Below are 21,600 nucleotides of genomic sequence, written 5' to 3' on the forward strand. Positions count from 1 at the left end.
GTGTGCTACAATGGGTTAGTGTGCCTAATACCACAATTGTGTTTTCTTGCCCTTAATATTAAAATCCCCCCATTAATTGTTTAGTGGAGAAGGTCTTTAGTGAATCCAGCTTCTGTTCCTTCCAAAACATTTGAATATTCATATTAAACTTTTCAAAATGGGCACACATAGTGGCAATTGTCTGAACAGAGAAGAGCCATACACGCAAGATCTATTTGCTCATGCAGTTCCTAGATAAATTGTATGTGCTTTTAAAGATGTATTGAGAAATCTTTTAGCGTGGCCTCCGTATCTTACGATTCACAAAGCTGTATACACCCACCTTCCATTCTTGGCACTTTTGCCAGATGTTTGGCAGTCCAGAACTGGACACAGCATTCTGCTTTATTATAGAAATAAAAAGACCTATTAAGATGTTTGATGGATTTGCTCTTTCTCCCTGTTTTGATCAGATTATAGTATATCTATCCACAATTTGCCCTGACTAATTTGATTACTTTAATTACAAAGCACCCACTACCTCTTAAAGAGACACATGCTTCCTTACAATGAATTTTTTCCCTTCTTGTCTCACAATTTGCTCTTCTTCCTGTTTGTTTTAATTGGAAATTCCTCTCTATTCTTCCTCCAGCTCTTAGAAGATGGCTAGGAGCATGTTATATTAATAACTCTTACATGACTCAGAACTGGTAACTCAGTTATTTCCTGGCCCTTCATGTTAAACTCGGCCTCCCTCCCTCCCATTGTACTGTGGCTTGAACTGTATTTTATCCAAAACAAAAAGGGAAAAACTTGGCCTCCCTCTGTGCGATGCTTCTCTCTGGTTGTTACCCGTGGGAAGGCAGGGAAACAATACACAAAGGACAACATTCAACTCTAGTTGAGTAACAAGTCTGAATTTCTCTTGCAGACAGTGAGTGTAGATGGCAGGGGAGAGGAACGACACTCAAAAGAAACCCAACGTATATCAAACATACTAGTAGAAGCATTCAGTTTTGCTTCAGCAAAAAACCCTTTTTGTTTCATCCATATCTTAGTGTTTTGTTTTCTATCCCTCCATTGCCAACTCTTTTTCTTTCTTACTGGTCCCTCTTTCCTTCCAACCTAGTATTGTCAGCCTTCCATATCCACAGATTCTGTATCCATGGATTGAACCATCCACAGCTTGAAAATAATTCCAAAATGTCGATCTTGATTTTGCCATTTTATATAAGGGACACCATTTTAGCTTGCCATTATATGTAATAGGACATGAGCATCCACAGATTTTGGTATCCATGGCGGGTCCTAGAGCAAACCCAGCAGATGCCAAGGGCCCACTGTACTTGATCAGCCCAGAGTAGATATCATTTTATGTACAGTTTCTCCTCTCTCATCCAACTCTCTTTTTCATCCTGGCTGAGCCTTTTCTTTCTCCTCTGGTGCGCATTCAAGCTCTCCCTCTCCTCAGTTCCCTATTCTTACCAAGCACCGGGAGTTTCTCTTCTTCCCTAGAGCTGCCACATACTAGTTCTTCAAACCCAAGCTAATTATCCAATGTTCTGGGTCACAAAGGTACTAACAAGAGTGTCACTGTTTTCTTTAGGGACCAGAGTACACCTGTCCCTCCAAATTTGGATTTGATTATTCACGGATTTTACTAGTATGTTCTCTCTAGGCATACCTAGCTCCCTGGGTGCAACTCTGGTGAACTCTAACCAACAGCCTGACCGAAGGACCTAGAGGTTCCTAGGGAGAACGCTCCACTAGGCCTTTGCAGCTCCTCCATGGCAGTTCCATGGCCAGTGTCTGCAGATGCTGACCAGAGTCGCATGTGGGGACCAATGTGTTTTATGTTGCCTTGGGTCTCTTTTGGGGAGAAAGGCAGGCTAGAAATGAAATAAAGTATCTAATTCGTGACCGCTTTGACTGCCCTGACTCAGTGCTAGGGAATTCTGGGAACTGTAGTTTTGGGAGACATTTAAGCCTTCTCTGTCAGAGAGAGCGCTCTGGTGCCACAATAACCTACAATTCCCATGATTCCATAGTGTTGCACCATGGCAACTGCAGTGGTATCAAACTGGACGACCGCCCTTTCCACCCCGCCATCGCCTCCCGCTCCTTTTTATAGCCGGGGCCCAACCACGTGACCGACCCTTGCCAAAGCTCCTCCCCTCCCTTTGCCCAAACATAACTAAGGGCAGCGGCGGCTTCGTCCGCCGTGGAGCGCCTGCGCCCCTTTCCGTGTCGCGCATGCGCAGTCGAGGAAAACCCACCGGAGGCGCCAACCATTCCCGACAGGGGCGGCGGAAAGAAATAAACCATAACACTCTGGGAAGCGGCCGCCATATTGCGGAGCTGTCAGCGCGTCTCGGAGGAGGAGAAGCGGAGGAGGCCCCGCAGCGCCTCCGGGCGAGGAACCGACGAGGAGCGGGGGCCCAGCGCTTCCCAGGTAGGAAGGGAAGAAGGGAGGAAGGAATTACGAGGGAAGGAGCCCAGGCAGAGGATGACTGGCCGCCGCCTCCTCCTCCTCCCACTTTGAGACCGCTTTAGCTGCCCTGGCTGCTCGGTGCAATGGGAATCCTGGGAATTGTAGTTTGTAAACGCCTCACAAAACTACAGTTCCCACAATTCCCTACTATTGAACCAGGGCAGCTAGAGCGCTCTCAAACTGGTTTATTTCTGCAGTGTGTTTGGGTCCTCCTTCGCTCTTGATTTGGGGTTTCGTGGAAGACGGACAGTAATAATAATAATAATAATAGGTATTATTATTATTATTATATTATTATATATTATTATATTACTATTAAATTGTTATAATATATATAATTTAATAATTATAATAATAACGTTTTATTATTATATTTTATTATTGAATTATTTTTAATTTTATATATATATATAATTTAATATTATTGTTATATTTTATTATATATTATTATATTATTATTAAATTATTATAATATATATAATTTAATAATTATAATAATATTTTATTTTTATATTTTTATTATAAAATTATTATTATAATATATATATATATCATTTAATATTATTATTATATTTTATTATTATTATTATTATTATTATTATTAAATTATATATATATATATAGTATCCTGCTCTTTCCCCCAAAACTGGGACTCAGAGCGGCTTCACAAAATTAAAAAATATATGATTAAAAACATAGAAAAAAAAGTACATTTAAAAAAAGAAATTAAGTTATTACAATATTAAAACAGATAGTTGTTAAAAGCATAAAACACATTTTAAAAAGATAAATCTTTCATATATTTACATACCATAACAAATATCTGAAATGATACAACAACATGGCGCAGCGGTTTGAGTGCTGGGACTCTGGAGGCCTGGGTTCGAATCCCGGCTCGGCCCTGGGGCCTCCCCACTGACCTTAGGCCAGTCACACTCTCTCAGCCTCAGAGAGCATGGTCATGGCAAACTCTCTGAAGAAGACATTCGGGGTAGCCGTGTTGGCCATTTGACAAACACAAACAAAAACCCATCAGTGATACCTTTATCGACTGACTGAAATGCACAATGTACTTGTATTGATGGCAATAGATTGAAATATTTAACATGCTCAGGAACAGCAAAATTATAGTACTGAAATATATTGAGAGCAATATGGTCGCCCGGATGACTTGAATGCACACATCAACAACAACAAAGTGGTTTGAGTGTTGGGATGTGACTCTGGAGACCAAGGTTCGATTCTTCACTCATGCCTAAAAGTGCTTTGGGTGACCTTGGGTGAGTCACGCTTTCTCAGCTTACAGCCATGGCAAACCCCCTCTGAAGAAAACTTGCCAAGGAAATTGCATGATAGGTTTGCCTTAGGGTCGCCAGGGGATGGAAACAACTTGAAGGCACACGAAACACATGGTTTTCAGTACAATTTAATTTTTAATGTGTCATGTTTTTAATTTTAAAATTTTAAATGTTTTTCCTTTACATTTTATATTTTCAAGCCCCTGTCATGGGTTTTCTTGGCAGGTTTCCTCTGAGAGGGTTTGCCATGGCCATCCTCCCTGAGGCTAAGGGTGTGAGACTTGCCCCAGGTCCCCCAGTGGGTTAGGGGTGCATCTGCATTGTAGAAATAATACTTTGTGTGCTTTCAAGTCATTTCCAGTGTATGACAACCCTAAGGCGGTGAACCTTTTGTGGGGTTTTCTTACATTTGCATTTTTAATGTTTTTATGTCATTTTTTTGTATGTACTCTTTTAAATTGGTTGGTAGTTGCCTTGAGTCCCTAAATCAGAAGAAAGGTGGGATAATAACAACAACAACAGGCCAGGCGTCATCTACTTTTATGCTTCACTCCCCTCACTTTCTCTTCTTTGGATTTCTTGGATGATTAAATTGAGGCTGACGTACTTTGGCCATGTAATGAGAAGACATGGATCACTGGCAAAGACAATAATGCTCGGGAAGGTGGAGGGTCGAAGAAGGAGTGGAAGAGCGCATGCCAGTTGGATGGATTCAATCAGGGGGAACATGGACCTGAGCTTGCAGGAACTAAGCAGAAAAGTGGAAGATAGGGGTTCTTGGAGATGTCTCTTCCACAGGGTCTCCATGAGTCAAGGTTGACTCAAGGGCAGATAACAACAGCAAACAAATGTGGGCTTAAAAAAACAAGCAGAAGGAAAGGTCTTAAGGCTGTCAGTGGGTTTATTCAGAAGCCCATTCACCTTGCCCAAGCAGAGTGGGACTTGCCTGTAAATTGAGGCTGGCTGAAGATGATGGGAGCAGTAGTCCACATCTCAAAGGTAGAACACTGGGAAAGATGGTGGTAGCTTTCCAGTACATCTTCTGTCATTGGAAGACAACTTGATAGTTTTTCAGAGATAAATTCCTCCAAGATGAGAAGATGATTTATAGGTGTGTTCCTCACCAGAGGTTCCTAACCTTTTCTATACCCCACACCCCTAGGAGATGTTTGATTAATGTTCACGCCCCCTACAAAAGGAAGCACCTTTGAGACTCACTGAAAGAAAGTAGTGGGTAGTATAAACTTCCTTGGACTTGAGCCTACTTCCTTGAGATGTATCTGAGAAAGTAGGCTCAAATCTATGAAAGCTCATGCTACCCACTTTCTTTCAGTAAGTCTCAAAGGTGCTACAAGATCCCTGTGCATACTGATTTTCCAGACTAAAATGGCTATGTATTTGACTCCCATTTGAAGAGGTAGAAGTCTGATTTCTAGTTTTTTTGAACCACCTGCAATACTTGCAGGTGAACAAATTTAATTTTTTTAAAAATAAGCTTTTGGCTCCGTTCCTAAAATGCAAATCTAAATTGAGCCATTATATACTGATTTTCCAGGCTAGCTTGGCTGTGTATTTGAATTCTCTGCAGGTGTAGTAAAAGTTTTATGGGTGGAGGGGAAGCAGTGCCAAGTGGGAGAAGGGGGAGGATGGACTACAAAAAGCATCTCCACCATGTGGCTTGTCTACTTGTTGCAAATGGGGACAAGTACACTGTTAACACGTTCTGCGTGTCAGCAGCTGCCAAACGTCTGCCCAGCCCCCTCCATCACATCTCTGGAGCTGGGAAGAGTCCAGAGATGCCGCTGGTAAGGGAGGAAGCAGTAAATGCTTGTGCTTTGGGGTCAAAAATGGCTGTTCAGGCTCCCTTCCCCCCCCCCCCCCTTTTTCCCCCCCCTTCTTCTTAATGTTTTGCTGGGTGGAGGCTGACATTTGAATAATACATCAAGGAGGCAGAGGATTTCTGAACTTGCTTCATGGTAGAATAAAAATCAAAAGCAATTGAATTAGAGCTGACTTGCATCCTGATATCCATATTAGTGTACTACATCAGTTGGCTAAGTAAAAGAGCTCTTTGTGGTTGCATGCTTTCATGGGTCCAAAACACATTGCAGAAATAATCCAGTTTGGAACCGCTTTAACTTCCCTGGCTCAATGCGTGGGAATTCTGAGAACTGCAGTTCTGTGAGGCATTGGGCCTTCTCTGTCAAAGAGCTTGGGTGCCACAATAAACTGGAATTCCTAGAATTGTGTGGCCCTAAGCCAGGGCAGTTAAAGCGGTCTCAAACTGGATTATTTCTGCAGTGTGTTTTGGACCATGGTCTTCATCCCTTTTCACCAGTTGGGAAGACACCAAAAGGTGGTTAGTGGGCAAAGCAAGGTGGGGAGGAAGCTGCACATACTTTTGTATTCTTTTTGCTGGCCTAATAATTGGTGAGCCAACGGTGTGGTGTAGTGGTTTGAGTGCTGGACTAGGACTCCAGGGGACTGATCCCTACTCAGACATGGTAACCCATTGGGTGACCTTGGGCAAATCATATTCTCTCAGCCCAGAGGGAGGCAATGGCAAAACCCCTCTGAACAAATCTTGCCAAGAAAACCTTGTGATAGGTTCACTTTAGGGTCACCATAAGCCATTCATTCATTCATTCATTCATTCATTCATTCATTCATTCATTCATTCAGAGTTTTTATTATTATTATTATTATTATTATTATTATTAACCTTTATTTATAAAGCACTGTAAATTTACAAGTTTTTGCTTGAGAGCAATTTACAAATTGTTAATTAGACAGTTCCATGCCCTCAGTCTTACAATCTAACAAAGGCATGAAACAAATGGCAGGGGGGAAGGTGATTGAGTCCAGCAATTCATCTTTCCCTCTGAGGACATGGCCATGGAAGATGAATGGAGCGAGGACCCTTCTTCTGTTTCTGGGCTAGGCATGATGGAGCTCTCAAATGAAAAATAATTTGAAGGCACACAACAACAACAACAACAACAACAACAACAACAACAACACTACATGAGCCAAGAATGTTGATTATGGTCAACTTGTCTACCTTTCCTTTTTGTATAACATTAAAATAATATATTTGGTTTGATGTTTTTATTTAAAACTTGTACACTTCTGAAAAATGCAATACAACAGAATATTAGCCTTTAGTATGCTTGAACACCCATTGGTTTAATCATGTGTTTATGATAAAAGCATCCAGAATAGACAAAGAATGTCTTTATGTGAAATGGCTCCAAAGATTGGTGCTGTCTATTGTTCAAAACAAATCTAGGTTTTATTGGTGTTTGGCTTAGTGAACACAATTACACGATTGTAAATTATTTGTCACTGCTTTCTGCAAATCTCATTATTATTATTATTATTATTATTATTATTATTATTAAGCTTTATTTATATAGCGCTGTAAATGTACACAGCACTGTACATGCAATCTTTTAATTAGTCGGTTCCCTGCCCTCAGGGTTACAATCTAAGAAGACATGATACAAAAGGGGAAGGGAGTGGAGGATGCAGCCAGATGCCTTCAGGGAAAGGCTCAGTTCCTTTGGGGAGGCCTGATGGGATTGGCCCACCCCTCTCTCCCTCAGAAGCCAGGATAGAGCCAGATGCCTTCTGGGATGGGCCCAGTTCCCTAGTGATAAGCTTCTCAACAAAGTAATTAAACTAAAAAAGTTAAGACTTGAGAACTTTGGCTGCAGTTTTCCACACAGGCTGCTTAAATCCAGTTGACTTCAGTGGCATTTAAGCAGCCTCTAGACATACAGCACTGTAATGTTAGAAACCAGGAACTCTGTAAGAACAACTCTGCAGCTTCAAACCATGGTCCAAAATAAATTACGTGTTACATGTGTAAATTTATTTAATATGTTAGAAACAGGAGCATGAATGGAGAAGTGTTCAAAAATTTCTGCAAGCTGTTTTTTCTCTCAAGGCAAAACACACCAACTGCAGTCTGCAGCGTCTCTTCTGGGAAGAAAACGGGGTTTGGGGATTTTTATTTTTCAAAGACCACAGTAAGGAGGGTTCCCTGCCTCCCAAATATTTAAAAACAAAAAACAGGCATATTAATATGCACTTTGTCTGCTAACATCCAGTAATTTGGAAAGGGTCTTCTGTCCAACTGTGGCCAGCAAGCTGCTTTTGGGAAGTCTACATGATGAGTATGGAGGCAGTAATCTTTTTATTGTTGTTTTCCCATTAGCAATTGATACTAAGAGTTATAGTGTCTCAAGTTATGGAGAACCTTGTTAGCTCTAATGCTGTTCGTAGACTATATTTTTTCTGATCCCTCTTAAATTCTTCAGTATATTCTGTGATAGTGAGTTTCTCACTGCTTTCAAAAGTTACCTGTACTATTTGTGTGTAAACGTAAGAGGAAGCTCTCTGATCACCTTTTCCATCGTGTTTATCAACCATAGCAAGTACATTAGCAATAGCAAGTACATTTCTGTACCACGTATCAGTGCACTTAAGCACTCCCTAAGCGGTTTACAATGTGTAAGCTAAATTCATATGAAACTATGTATTCCACACAATCATTTTTTAAGACAAAAAGCCTCATAGAATCCTAGAATCGAAAGAGACCAGAAGGATCATCCAGTCTAACCTCCTGCCATGCAGGAACTCTCACTCAAAGCATCCCCAACTGCTCAAATGCAGTAGCCAAGCTTTGTCCAGTCTAGGGCATTCCAGATATATTGGATAGTGCAGAAAGGTGGTAGAAGGAAAATCAAATCAGTTGAGTTGTGTTGGAGAAGAGTTCAAGGATACCATGGATGGCCAAAAAGATAAATATGGGTTCTAGAACAGATCAGGCCTGAATCCTCACTGGAAGCCAAAATTTAGGTTGTCATATTTTGGCCACATCATGAGATGAAATGACTCACTAGAAAGGACAATAATGCTAGGAAAAATGGAGGGCTGTAGAAAGAGAGAATGACCACGTACCATGTGGATAGATTCAGGTCCAAAATACACAGTAGAAATAATCTGGTTTGAAACTGCTTTAACTGCCTTGGCTCAGTGCTTGGGAATTCTAGGAACTGTAATTTTGTGAGACATTCAGTATTCTCTATCAGAGAGCTCTGGTGCTACAATAAACTACAATTCCCAGGATTCCTTAACATTGAGGCAGGACAGTTAACGTGGTCTCAAACTGGATTATTTCTGCAGTGTGTTTTGGACGTTAATGAAGGAGGCACGGTCAAGGAAATGACTGAAAGGCACACAACAACTTCTCATGACCATTTCGGTTTCAGTCTTTTTTCCTAATAGTATCTATCATGATTTCTTTTTTATTGGCATTTTGCAGTGAATTTATTGATCTGTTCACAAAGTTATTTACAGTCTTTTATATACATTAGAATGTTTTTGGGAAAAAATGATGTGCACAGCCTTCTAAGTATCTGAAAGACTTGTATGGTTATATTGGAGTTTTAACTTAGCTCAGTGTGAAGTTAATACTAAAGAATCTGAAGTCTTTTATTTCTGGTTCAAAGATTTTGATTTGGCATTAGGGATGAATTGCTGTCAATCTAAGTGACATCCTGTCCAACCGCGCTGCCATGCAGGAGTACACAGTCAAAGCATTACTGAAAGATAGTGATCTAGCCTCTGTTTAAAAACCCATAGAGAAGAAGACGCCACCACACTCTGAGGGATTGTGTTCCACTGTCAAACAGCTCTTTGTGTATGTCATAGAGTTGTGTTGCTTAATGCTTGTGATGATGGGTAGGTGACTTATTCTGACTATGTGTTTGACCGAACTTGGAAGAATCAATAGCATAACTACACATTTAAACTTCTGAAGTACTGTATACATATTTCAGTTCTTGCTACCTGAAGTTTTTGTGTTACTTCTAAACTTGCAGCTGTCAAGGGAGTACTGCTTCATAACTTCATTACTAGTAGCAGCTTTATTTGTAATGATGCAGTATTGATTTTATTTTTAAAGACATAATTTGCAAGCTCAAGGTTGACTGTTCTCCTCACATAAGCTGGAATCCTACCTGAAATCATAATAGAAAAATATAGAGAGGCAAATGGCACATCTCCTTGAAAATGCATTCCAGTGAGATACCTTAGTCTATTGCAGTCTTTTTCAACCTTGTTGCCCTGGAGGAATCCTTGAAATAATTTTCAGGGCTCAGGGAATCCCCTGCATAAAAATTATTATAGTTACATTGTTGTTTTCAAACACAATCTCTCAAGAAACACCAAGCAACCTCTTGTGGAATCCTAAGGTTCTAGTGAAACCCTGGTCTTCTGCATCAAAAGAACATATTGCAGTACCATAATTTAGTTTATGGAGAAAGTTACCATAAATTATGGTTCATTTTGTTTGAGGCCTGAAGTTTTCTTCCTCAGTTTATAAGTGAATGTATCTTTGAGTATGCAAGTCTGTATCCACTGATGTCATTGTGCTTGTTGCACTTGGTGATGGTCCAAGTGCAAGGACTGTTGTGTGAGACTGAAGTTGTGGTTTGTGGTGGTGGCGTAATGAAGTACAACTACAGTAGCAGAAACTTTTACTGTGGTAGCGTTGTCCTGGATTTAGGCCAAGGAGAGAAGTTGTGAATAGTAAGGCCAGGTGTAAAAATGTACAGAGCAGTTGCAGAACATATCCTTTGGCCATCTGGTTCCACCATTTACATTTTTTTTCATTATCTCTGTGTATTTACCAGCTGAGGATAACACTTCATGTATCTGATGAAGTGATGCATAGTTCATGAAAATTCAATAACTCTTTTAGTCTCCAAGGTACCAGAATACAGTACTGTATTTTTTTGGTTCAGATAATAAAATTAACTACTCCTTTGAAACTCTTTTTAAAGAAGGTGTGTGTATTTTGGAGTTCTAAACCCACTCTCTTAGGTACTGGTAAATCAATTTATGGCCTCTCAGAGTTTCTTAGTTCTATATGTATTTTTATTATAGAGGTTTTGGATGGTATCCTGCTTTCAGGAAAATTAATCTAGGCTAGGTGAAGCAATCTTTCATCAATTACTGTAATTGCCTTGTGGGTTTGGAGGTCTTAGCAAAACAAATTGACACTTGCTAATGTAAACAGAAACTGGAACACTTGAAGTATAAAGCATCCTGTGTTATCTTTTGTATACAATTGGTTCTTGATAAATTATACTCTGGAAACCTCTCTGAGAAACTAGCTTTTTGTTCTATCTTGTATTTAATACTTAAATAAGTGTGAAATATGAAGGAATGAGATAGGCAAGGTAGTTAATACTGGGTTTTATTTGTTATTATGATTAAGTGGAAGCAGCCCTGTGAATTTTTAAAGGGAAAAATAAAGTTTATACATGTTAAGAATAATATTATACTTATTGCTGAAGTAATCAGTGTAGATTTCCTGATGTTTAAACTTCCATGGCCTTTGCATTTAACCCAGGGATGGACAATTTTGTGAGCAGAATAGGTTTGTAGTGGTTCCCTCCCTGAACTATACCTACTCCTGTTATGTCACTAAATTTCAGCAAAAAAGTCAACCGTGCAGCAGCAGCAAAAAAAGGCCCCAATATACCTTTAAGTACAGTGTTTAGGGAACTTTATCCCTGATCTTAAGTTGTTTAGAATTTGTGAGTCTATTGATATACTTGAAAACAAGGCATATGCATCTGTACATGTTATTCAGATAAAAATATGGCTTCGTGGGGTTGTCATATTGTCATTGGAGAGGGCAATTGTCACAGTAACAGACAGGGGCGGCATGTTGCCAGCCTATTATTTAATGTTTATATAGACATTTCTACATTTAAACGAACTTTTAGTATGGTACTGTTTCTTCACTTAATTGACACTGACATCAAAGCAAAAATTTAGGGCCAGGTGGTAAGTGACAGACCTGGCATTTCTCCTAAGACGCTTAATTTGGAGAGGTACATGTTTCTGAATGTTTTATACTAGTTGAGTCTCTCCTTCATTTGGAATCCCCAAATCCGAAATATTCCAGCAGGCAAAACCTGTTTTATGGGTGGCTGAGATAGTGACAACTTTGCTTTTTGATGGTTCAGTGTAAACAAACTTTGTTTCAGGCACACAATTATTACAAATACAGGTTGAGTCTCCCTTATCCAGAATCCCAAAACCCAGAATGTTCCAAAAGCCAAAGGGTTTTGTTTTTTTGTTGTTTTTTTTTGCATCTGTGGCTAAGATTTCTGAAAATTTTACATTTCTATTAATATCTATTAGTATATGTCATTGTTACTGCCATTTACTGATTACTGTAACATAGCTTATGTAGGGTTGCCTTTGAAGAGTACTTGGAAAGTCAATTGGTCCGAAATGCTGTGGCTGGACTGTTGACTGGGTCTGTTTACAGAAACAAATGACTTCCTTGTTATGACAGCTTAACTGTCCAGTGGTGTATTTCCAGGCAAAATTTCAAAGTTCAAACTCCCTATAAACCTCATTACAGCTTAAATCCAGGCTATCTGAAGGACTCTATTATTAAATATGAGCCGGCCCTAGCTTTGTGATCTTTCAAAGATATGAGATGTGTTTTCTTGGTGATTGCTCCCTGGTTCTGACAGTCTCTAAAAAGGGTGCCTATGTTGTCTTCCTTCTGGCTGTCATAGGTTGTTGTGTGCATTCAAGTGATTTTTGACTTATGGTGACCCTGGAGTGGAGTTTCTTGGCAAGATTTGTTCAAGGGAGGTTTGCCTGTGTCTTCTTCTCAGGTTGAGAGAGTGTCACTTGCCCAAGGTCACCCATTGGGTATCCATGTTCTCCAGAGTCATAGTCCCATGCTCAAATACTACATAGTGCTGGTAAAGGGGTGTGTGTGTGTGTGTGTGTGTGTGTGTGTGTGTTTGTGTGTTGTTGTTTTTAAATCAGCCAGGCTTTTAGCAGTGATCTGGCTGCTGAGAAAATACTTGCTACTAAAAAGGTATGAGATTTTCTTTAATTATTTTAAATGGGCTTCTTAAATGTATTACATTTTTATAGTTAATCTTGTTTTTATTTTAATTTTGTTCCTTTAATATCATTGTGAACTGCCTTGGATTCCTGCTTCAGGAAAAAGCTGGGCTATAGATCTAATAAATAAATAAATAAAGTATAAATGAGTCAGTTACCTGACAAGTAGAAGGTAAAACAGATGTATTTATGAAAAATTACTGTTTTTACAGAACTGAACAAGATTGAGTCCTGCTGATGATTTAACTGAGCAAGAAGCACAGAAGAGGGGGGGAAAATGCCGAAACCAGTAAGTAGTCCCTTTTGAATCCTTGAAGTACCTTCAGATCATCCTGTGTACTAGTAGTAGAGATAACTAGATCTGGATATCTCTTCTCTAAATAGACTGATATGTCAATGATATAACACTTCCCAAACAAGATTGCGGTTTCAAACCTCTGAATTGGGAGTTGGGTAGGGCAGTGGTACTCATAGCTTTTACCCTTGGAAACCCCTTTAGATTTACATGCGGACATAGCTCCCCCCCACGTAGTACAGCCTGCCCTCCCCAACAATGGGCTTGCCATCTGTGGATTTAAGCATCCCTGGGCTGCAAGCCCCATTGCTCTTAATGGCTGTGCATGCATGTGCAGAGCAGCCGCGTACACATGATGCCTTTCAAAATCTGCAGGATTTAAGGTCCAGCTGTTCTTTTCATCTGCTGGGGTGTGTGTGGTGGAATGGAAACTCTGTGGGTAGTAAGGGCCAACAGTATACCAATAAAAATATTTTGTTTATTTAGGTGTGTATTTTCATTCGCACATTCATGTACATTCATATTTGTATTTTATAATGAAATAAGGTCATTTAAATAAATTCAATATTTAATTCAATGCAAGTTTAAATTTTACACACAAAAAAGTTTGGAAAGAGGGGGAGGAAGAGGGATCAGGGCCTACTGGTCTCACGCTTCCATTGAGCAACTCTGACTCTGGGGTCCAGCCCCATAGTTTGAGAACCACTGGGGTAGGGCATGAAGATACTGTTTTCTTGAAGACAGAAATGCAGAAACCTAATGGGGATAAACGAAGCATATTGAGCGGTTAGGCTAGTCTAGTGACCCAGGTCTTTGCATGGAACTACATCATCTTTTACTTTGTTTAGCCTGCATTGATAGTACTTGGACACTGATTGCACACTGGTGAGGAATGCATTATTTAGTGCTGCAGCTGAGAAGTACATTATTCAGTGCTGTTGCTAAATGGCAAAAAAGAGATGTATAAGTAAGGGGAGCAGCCTCTGGCTGCTCCAGCCTCACTTGGCCCTGGTCATCTTGGGACTGCAATAACCGGACAGCGTGGTCCTGAAGCTGGCCACTGCTGCGGTTCTCAACAGGCCACCGGCAAGAAGCGGCTTTTTGCTGCTCTTTTTCTGGCTGGCTTCCATCTGCTTTAGAAGGCCGCGGAACAGATTCTGGCTGATCTGGGAGCATGTGTCATGTGTGTGCCATACCCCTGAAGTGACAGGAAGCTGCACTTTTTGGCCTGCGTATTTTGGGCCAAAATAGCCTGTGCACTACCTCTCCCTTGAACTCATCAAATGATTTTATCCTTTGAGTCTTTCCGTCTTACTGGTATTATAGGAAGGGGCTGGGCTGTAGCCAGAGACACAAATGAACTTCAAGAACTGGCACTAACTCCCAAGGCATAGGGTAGAGGGAAGGTGTTATTTAGCAGCCTTATTCCAAAGAAATAGTGAGAGAGGAAACATGACTTAGGCCCGTTACAAACGGGCCAAAAGTATGTGCCACGCACGTACTAGGGTTAGAAAGGGGCGTCCTTTCTGGATGCCCCTAAACCTAGTACGCGCTCGGCGCATACAAAATAGTGGCGCCTGTTCTACACGGGCACCGCCATTTTGACGCTGCGGATGCCTAGCGTCCGCACGTAGTGGCGCGGTAATAACGTCACGAGTGTGTCATTGGCGCCTTGAAATGTCTTTACCGCGTCGCAAAAAGAAGCCCCTTTGGGGGGCTTCTTTTTTGGCCGCTGGGAAGCCTCGCCGTCTGCAGGCTGAGGCTTCCCGATGGCAGAAACGGAGATGCCGACAGACTGCCCTTTTTGGGCGGTCTGTAAAGCACCTTAGAATATTACTTTTCCTCATCCTTCTGGGACTCATTCAGATGGTGGAGATGATGTGTGATGTCTCCACATCAGGGGACAGATACATCACCTACTGAGAAAAAGAACTGGAAGTATGAAACTGGAATATGTAGCCATGCTACTGCTTCTATGAAGTTTCAGAAGTAGTCATAGGGAAAGCAGCCAAGCAGTTTTTTTTAAAGAAGTAGATGAAGACATTGCTAATATATTTGTCAGGAGTATTGTTAACATTTCCATCTTAGCATGGTGAGAACCATAGAATTATCTAATAAATAAATATGAAGATAGCTGTGTGGTAAGTGTATGTTTTGCATAATTTTCTAATTCAAGTTCTCAATTTTTGATCCTACACATGTTTTGCACTACAACTCCCAGAAGGCCTAGTCAAGCCTAGTCAGTGGTCAGGAATTTTGAAGTCTGAAACATTTCAAAGACCGAAGTTTGAGAATCACTATTTTGCATTATTCCCCTCTGCCAAGGTTTTCATAGGAGATGAAGCTATCCCTTATAGAGACTCCGTGCATGTTCTGTAACTCTTACTGAAAAACTGGTATTCTGTCACTGCTGTACTTCTTTGGAGTGCTCACCCCTGCACTGTTTCCCAAGATGCATTTTTGTTACTCTGCTGGTTCCATGCCCATGTGGCTTAAAAAAAGAATATACCATGCCTATGGCCTTGAATCACCCTGTCTGACTACTGCAGTTTCATTTTCTATATATTTAAAAGACATCTGAACAATATTATTGTCTGGCTGTATAAAGATACATTTGTTCTCCCTGTAGAAATAAAGAACTCTTGCTGTCAGAGAGAGGACAGGCTTGTTTTGTTTTTTCTTATTTAAGTGCATATCCAAAAATAATGAGGTAGTCTGAGGACACAAAATAGAGTACTAACCCTATTTAGAGAAAAGCATGCATTCAACATGATGAACTGCAACAAGATCTATGAATGCAGATTCTTGATTCCAATAAAACTTGTAGTTAAGAGCAACAGTACTAAGAATGCCAGAGGGCAATGGCATCTTTAACTTCCATGAGTTTGATGTGCGGGGCAGCTACAGTATATACATGGGGCACGTTTTACAGTGCTGGCATCAAATTTACAGTATTTTTCTGCTTTGTCCTTTATTTATAATTTTACCTAGCCTTTTACTAGCATTTTTAGTGCTTAGCCTATCACCTTCAGTATAGTTTTACCTCTTCATTGTTATCACCACCATAGACTGTAATATATTTTTCGAAATATTAAGGATTCAATTCTTCCACATACTGATTACCATTATACTCAGAAATATTTTTAACTGGCAGAGTTCAGTCTGCTGGTTTCAAACATATAGTATGGATTTTAACTTCTATTTCTTGTTCTTTATTTTCATTTCCCTGAGACAAAGGCTTGGATTATTAGATAAACTAAAGAAGTCCAGAGAGGGAAATTATCCCCTTCCTGACCATCTGCACTCCAAGAAAGCCCCTCTAGAACAATGTGGGATGGATCAAGTGAATCTGCTGGGTAAAGGAGGGCTGGTTACAGACCGCCTCTTTGGGGTGGGCTGCACCCGCCCCTTTCCCTGGTGTATCGGGGCCTTAGCTGCCAGAACGGCAGCTGCTGAGGCCCCAATCCGCCGCTTTTCAGGCTGCGGGGAAGCGGCAAAAGGCTCCTTCCCCGCAGCCTGAAAAGGGGTGTCCTTGGGGCTTCAAGCCCCAAGGACACCCTGCGGTGGTGGGGAGGAGGAGAAAGGGGCCGCTTAGCCCCTTTCTCCTTTGGTCCGTCTGAAGGCTGCGCCCAGCGGACCAAACCAGGAAGGAACTCCGAAGCGGAGCTCCTTCCTGCTCTGCGCTAAGGGCGCATTATGCGCCCTGGTGCGGAGCGAGAACGTCACATCCGCGCCGCCCCATATAGAGGAGGCACGGTCGTGACGTCCTCATGGCGGCGGCTGTGCGGAATGGCCGCTGCCATTTTGTGCGCGCAGAGCGCGCACTAGGGTTAGGGGGGTGCAGAAGCACCGCCCCTTTCTAACCCTAGTACGCGCTCCGCGTGTACTTTCGTGCCCGTCTGTAACGGGCCGAGGATTGCTCCAAACTGGGCAGACTTTCCTGGATTTGGGGCAGTTCCTTGCCTCTCATTGGATGCTACATTCTGTAACAGAGCTCTCTCCCCCCCCCCCCGGGCTTTGGGCAGCACAGGTGGGCATGAGTGGAAGAGGGGAACTGAATTTTTTTTTGGGGGGGGGGGTTTAGATAGTTTAGGATTCTTGCTACTGAATCTTCTGTACCAGTACAGACATCAAGGCACCAGGGTAAGCACTGATGAAGAGCCAGACCCAGCAATCAATGATGTTTGTAGCAATCTATTCCATTATTCATAAGCAAATTATATAAAATGTTCTCTTAATTATATTTTGGAGATTTTCAGGCTGTTGCTCAAATGACATACTTTAACAGTATTCTCAGAACCACAGGAATACTAACAACTAAGTCAGTTGAATTTAGGAACAGGCATCTGAATTCAACAAAACTGTATTCAATAACAGATGCAAAACAGTGGGTCCAGTATCTTTCTTTGCCTCTGCCCAATTTGGGACATCCCCCTTTACTGAGGACCACACTTCATCCACTCTACAAGGCCCCCTAATTCTTTGTAGCATTTTCAGTGGGAGGATGTCAGAAGGAGGGGATGAGGAAGTCTAGCCTTGTTGCATGCATCTAAATCAGAGTCCAGTCCTGTATTTTGCATAGTTCATTGATATCAATCAGACCAGATAAGAATTGCCCTTTTGTTAGGCCTCTCTAAACTTTGGAGAACATAGTTGTTTAGAAAAGTACATGCATATATATTTGAAAATATGAAAATTATGGCCCATGGTTGATTGTGCTAGATCTAGTAGTTCTAGTTAAAAGAGAAAACCATTGGCAAATATAAGGGGTGGAAATATTTACTTAATCAAATTGACTAGATGCTCATGGATTTCTATTGTTTTCAGTGTAATACTGTAGAAACAAAAGCTAACAATGGAACAGCTGAGATTCTTGTTCAGTTCTGGTTCTTTCTGCATCCTTTTTGTGATACATTCTAGACTAGTCATCACATATGTATAGTTTGGTTATAAATCCAGGCTGGTGCAGACTCCTTTAATGAAAAACAAATCTCCTAATTGTAGTTGAATAGACACGGTGTCATAATTAGCAAACACTGCAGTATTGATGTTCTACAAAATAAACTTTCTGATTGCATGCTTAATCTCTGCCAACTTAAATTTCTTATTCAGATCAAGTCTGAAGCTTATTTGCCTCCAGTAATGAGATCTGCTGTTTTAATATGGCATTTTGTGGTTGCATTTTAGAGCTGTTGCATTAGCATGCAAATCTAAAGCAGTATGACTAAAATTCAAAGGAGTTCAGTTGTACAGCAGGCATCTAAATCTTTCCCTGGGCAAAATGGGTAGGAGGGTCAGCTGAACACAGCCTGACAAGCAGAATTTTCAATTAGAGAATTTAAAGAGCAGTCTCTAATATACCATGAGTGTTGCATTTGGGGGAAACAAGGGAGGCTTTCAAATCTTAGGTCCCTTAGGGGTCGCTTAGGACGTATATGGATGGGCACTATAAGACCAGCAGGCTATATGTCTAATTCCTGTGGTCTGGTTAGAACCATGCAAAGTGTTTGCATCTTCCATTGCTGTGTGTAATTCTGGCAGGAAGGGGGTTTGCCTCCTATGCGTATACAAGATCTTTTTTTCTATGATTATTTAAGCCACCTGGAGTCCCTGTTGTGGGAGAAAGGCAAGGTAACCATAATAATGATGGAAACATGTGTTTCCAATAGATAATAGTTGAAACAGATCATGTAGATACAAAATCATACGTGTTTCCAGCAGAGTGGCTAGAGAAAGAGGGATCTTACTATATTTACAAGTGGGGCAGAACCTTGATACTTCATGTAGAGCACTGGTGATATGAGGCCGTATATTTGACTTCTGCATTTATAAAGCAAGCCTTTATTCCCAACAAACTCTGAGGCAAGTAAACTCTAGTGGACTATGGCTAATTTGGACTCTGCCACTAGTCATGAGGTGTAATATTTGAATCCTGCTGAGAAGAATTTTCCCATCTCATTCTTACTAGGCTTTCTCATTTACTGGTCTGGGTTCACTTGGTATTCTGACAAAAAATAATGAAATTGTACATAGATTTTTTTTGTTTGTCTATTCTTATAGGGATGAGACATCCTTTTTCAGTGTATTCATAAGACATAAACATGATCCTTTTTAGTGCCATCTCCACTTTATGGATTAAAATTACATGCAACTTTTCTCAGAGGTAAAGCAGAGCTGTTGTTTGAAGATGAGAGTGCTAAGTACAAAATCATGTCTCCAGTGCATGTAGGAGCACAAGGGTTAGAACAGCAAGTAGAATCGGTGGAAGCTAATGCAGCAGTAAATGTAAAATCTATTTTATATGCTGCCTTTATTTTACAAGCATTCTGATGATGAAATTAGGCCATTGTTTAAACTGGCTTACATCATATCTGAAGTGGCATAACCGTATTAAGGTAGATCTTGAACAGAAGAAAATTTCTGTGTGGCAAAAGACCTCCTAACTCTTAAGGTTGCTAGAAGATATATACAGGGCTGTTGATTTTCTTTTCAAAACTGTTTTTTTAGTTAGAATGTACAAGATTAATGGAAGCTATATTTTTATAGCCTGTAAGGAAGAGAGACTCTCTGGCCTGTTACAGACTGCCAAAATAAAGCTGCTTCGGGTCTCTTTGGAGGTATGCTGTTTAAATGATGCATGCATCCTAAGAATCCGGAAGCTGCACCAAAGCTGCACTCCAGTGCTTATGAATGGAGTGTGGCTTTGGCGCGACTGCTGGACTCTTAGGACCCATGCACCATTTAAATAGCATACCGCCAAAGAGACCCGAAGCAGCTTTATTTTGGCAGTCTGTACCAGGCCTCTCTCTCTCTCTCTCTCTCTCTCTCTCTCTCTCTCTCTCCTGTATAAGCTCTCAGAAGAATAATGTGCTTTTTCAGAGGTTTATAGTTCTGCGTTGGTTTTTGAAGATTTTCAGGCAACATTAGGACACAAAATTGGAGAAATGGAGGCACTTGGTGAATTTGACTGAAAGGAGTTTTGCAATTTGGGTGCCACCACAGAGAAAGAGTGTGTGTGTGTGTGTGTGCGTGCCTTTTTAAATGATACTTTCTTTTGAACTTCAGATGGCAGAGGCACCTGTGTTGAAAGCTCTGTAACAAATGGGCACGATCATTCATATTCCACAATATAGCAATAAATACTATGGTTCCTATCCATTTAGGGCTTCAAAGAATGAGGTGTAAAACACACTGCAGAAATACCGTCACCCCTCTGTTTTTGTGGGGGATCTGTTCTGCCCCCCCTGCAAAAATAAAAAAATTGCCAATATTCACGGCCCATTGCTTGAATGGCAGCCCGTACTCTGGGGCATGTGTTCCATTTTGTCCCCCTCCATTTGCTGCCCATGAACGGGTGAGGGACGTGGATTCCATGTCCACGAAAACAGGGGCGACTGTAATCCAGTTTGAGAGTGCTTTAACCGCCCTGCCTCAATGCTAGGGAATTCTGGGAACTGTAGTTTTATGAAACATTTAGCCTTCTCTATCAGAGAGTTCTGGTGTCACAATAAACTACAATTATCCATAATTGTGGCGCAGAACACCTTGTTAACCAGATCTACTCTTATGCAATTGAATGCTTGTCCTTTGGTGAAAACATAAGCAATCCCTCTGAAGAATCCTGACAATCCAAATAGAGCATAAGGGTAACCTGCATTGTAGCACATTTTGCTGTTATAGTCGATCCTCCATATCCATGGATTCTGCTTCCATGGATTCAACCATCCATTGCTTGAAAACAGTTTTTTAAAATCCCCCAAAACAAACCATTTTGCTATTTCGTATAAGGGACATCATTTTACTACATCATTTTATATAATGAGACTTGAGCATTCAGGCATTTTGGTATCCACGGAGGGCTCTGGAACCAAGCCTCAGTGAATTGAAAGGCCCCACTGCATTCACTTTGCTAAAAAAACAATTATAGTTTCTTCTCTATGAATATTATGCAGTTGTTTCATTTTATTTGGTTTAATATAACAAAAAGTGTGTGTGTAGGGGGGGAGTGCGTTTAAATTGTCAATGTTTAGGTGACCACTGTGTAGAAATGTGATCAGCCAAAGAGTCTATGTGTGTTTTTATATAAAAATGTTGCAAGAATAGTGTGTATATACCGTACTTATCAAAAGAAAAAATAATATAGAAAGAAATTAAGATCGAACACTGTGGTTTAACTGCTGCGAAAGCAGAATTTGCTAGAGTTTTTGGATTTCTACCGTCTACTAAATTGACAAATACTTCTAATTTCTTAGTTTACTAAAGAGGTTTGTTATTTGTATTTTTAAAACTAACCCACTATAATATGTTGTGGGTAGTTCTTCTACTGACTCATCCACACAAAAACAATGGCATATGTTTGAGGCACCTTCTTGTATCACAAAGGGTATTAATTACAAATACAAAAGACTTGAGGCGCTCCTTAGAGAGATCTTGGATAGATCAATTAAATAAGTTTCCAGATGGTGGTGACATTTAATCATTGTATACAAGGTTGCAATTTAGTTGCCAGCAAATATAAATCTTTGTGCAAAAACTACCAGTTTTAATTAGATTAGTTTCCTTTTAGTTACAGGGAATGTAAGAAAAGC

At 40.6% G+C, this 21,600-nt stretch overlaps 1 protein-coding gene across 7 annotated transcripts in view; it reads left to right on the forward strand.

Moving 5' to 3' along the window:
* The first annotated feature begins 2,251 nt into the window (after nucleotides 1-2,251).
* Nucleotides 2,252-21,600, forward strand: part of RDX (radixin) — a 50,325-nt gene continuing 30,976 nt past the window's right edge. For all 7 annotated transcript variants that reach the window (XR_016280264.1, XM_089512685.1, XM_089512680.1 and 4 more), the window contains exons 1-2: nucleotides 2,252-2,431; nucleotides 12,930-13,006. Coding sequence is in view for 6 of the 7 variants with exons in the window: in XM_089512685.1 (XP_089368811.1) it covers nucleotides 12,995-13,006 (12 nt within the window). In the remaining variant the exon portion in view is untranslated. The remainder of the gene's footprint in view (nucleotides 2,432-12,929; nucleotides 13,007-21,600) is intronic.

The sequence above is a fragment of the Sceloporus occidentalis genome, unplaced genomic scaffold (genome assembly GCF_023333645.1).
Source record: "Sceloporus occidentalis isolate IW3139 unplaced genomic scaffold, rSceOcc1.0.p SCAF_2, whole genome shotgun sequence".
In the NCBI taxonomy this organism is placed as follows: domain Eukaryota; kingdom Metazoa; phylum Chordata; class Lepidosauria; order Squamata; family Phrynosomatidae; genus Sceloporus; species Sceloporus occidentalis.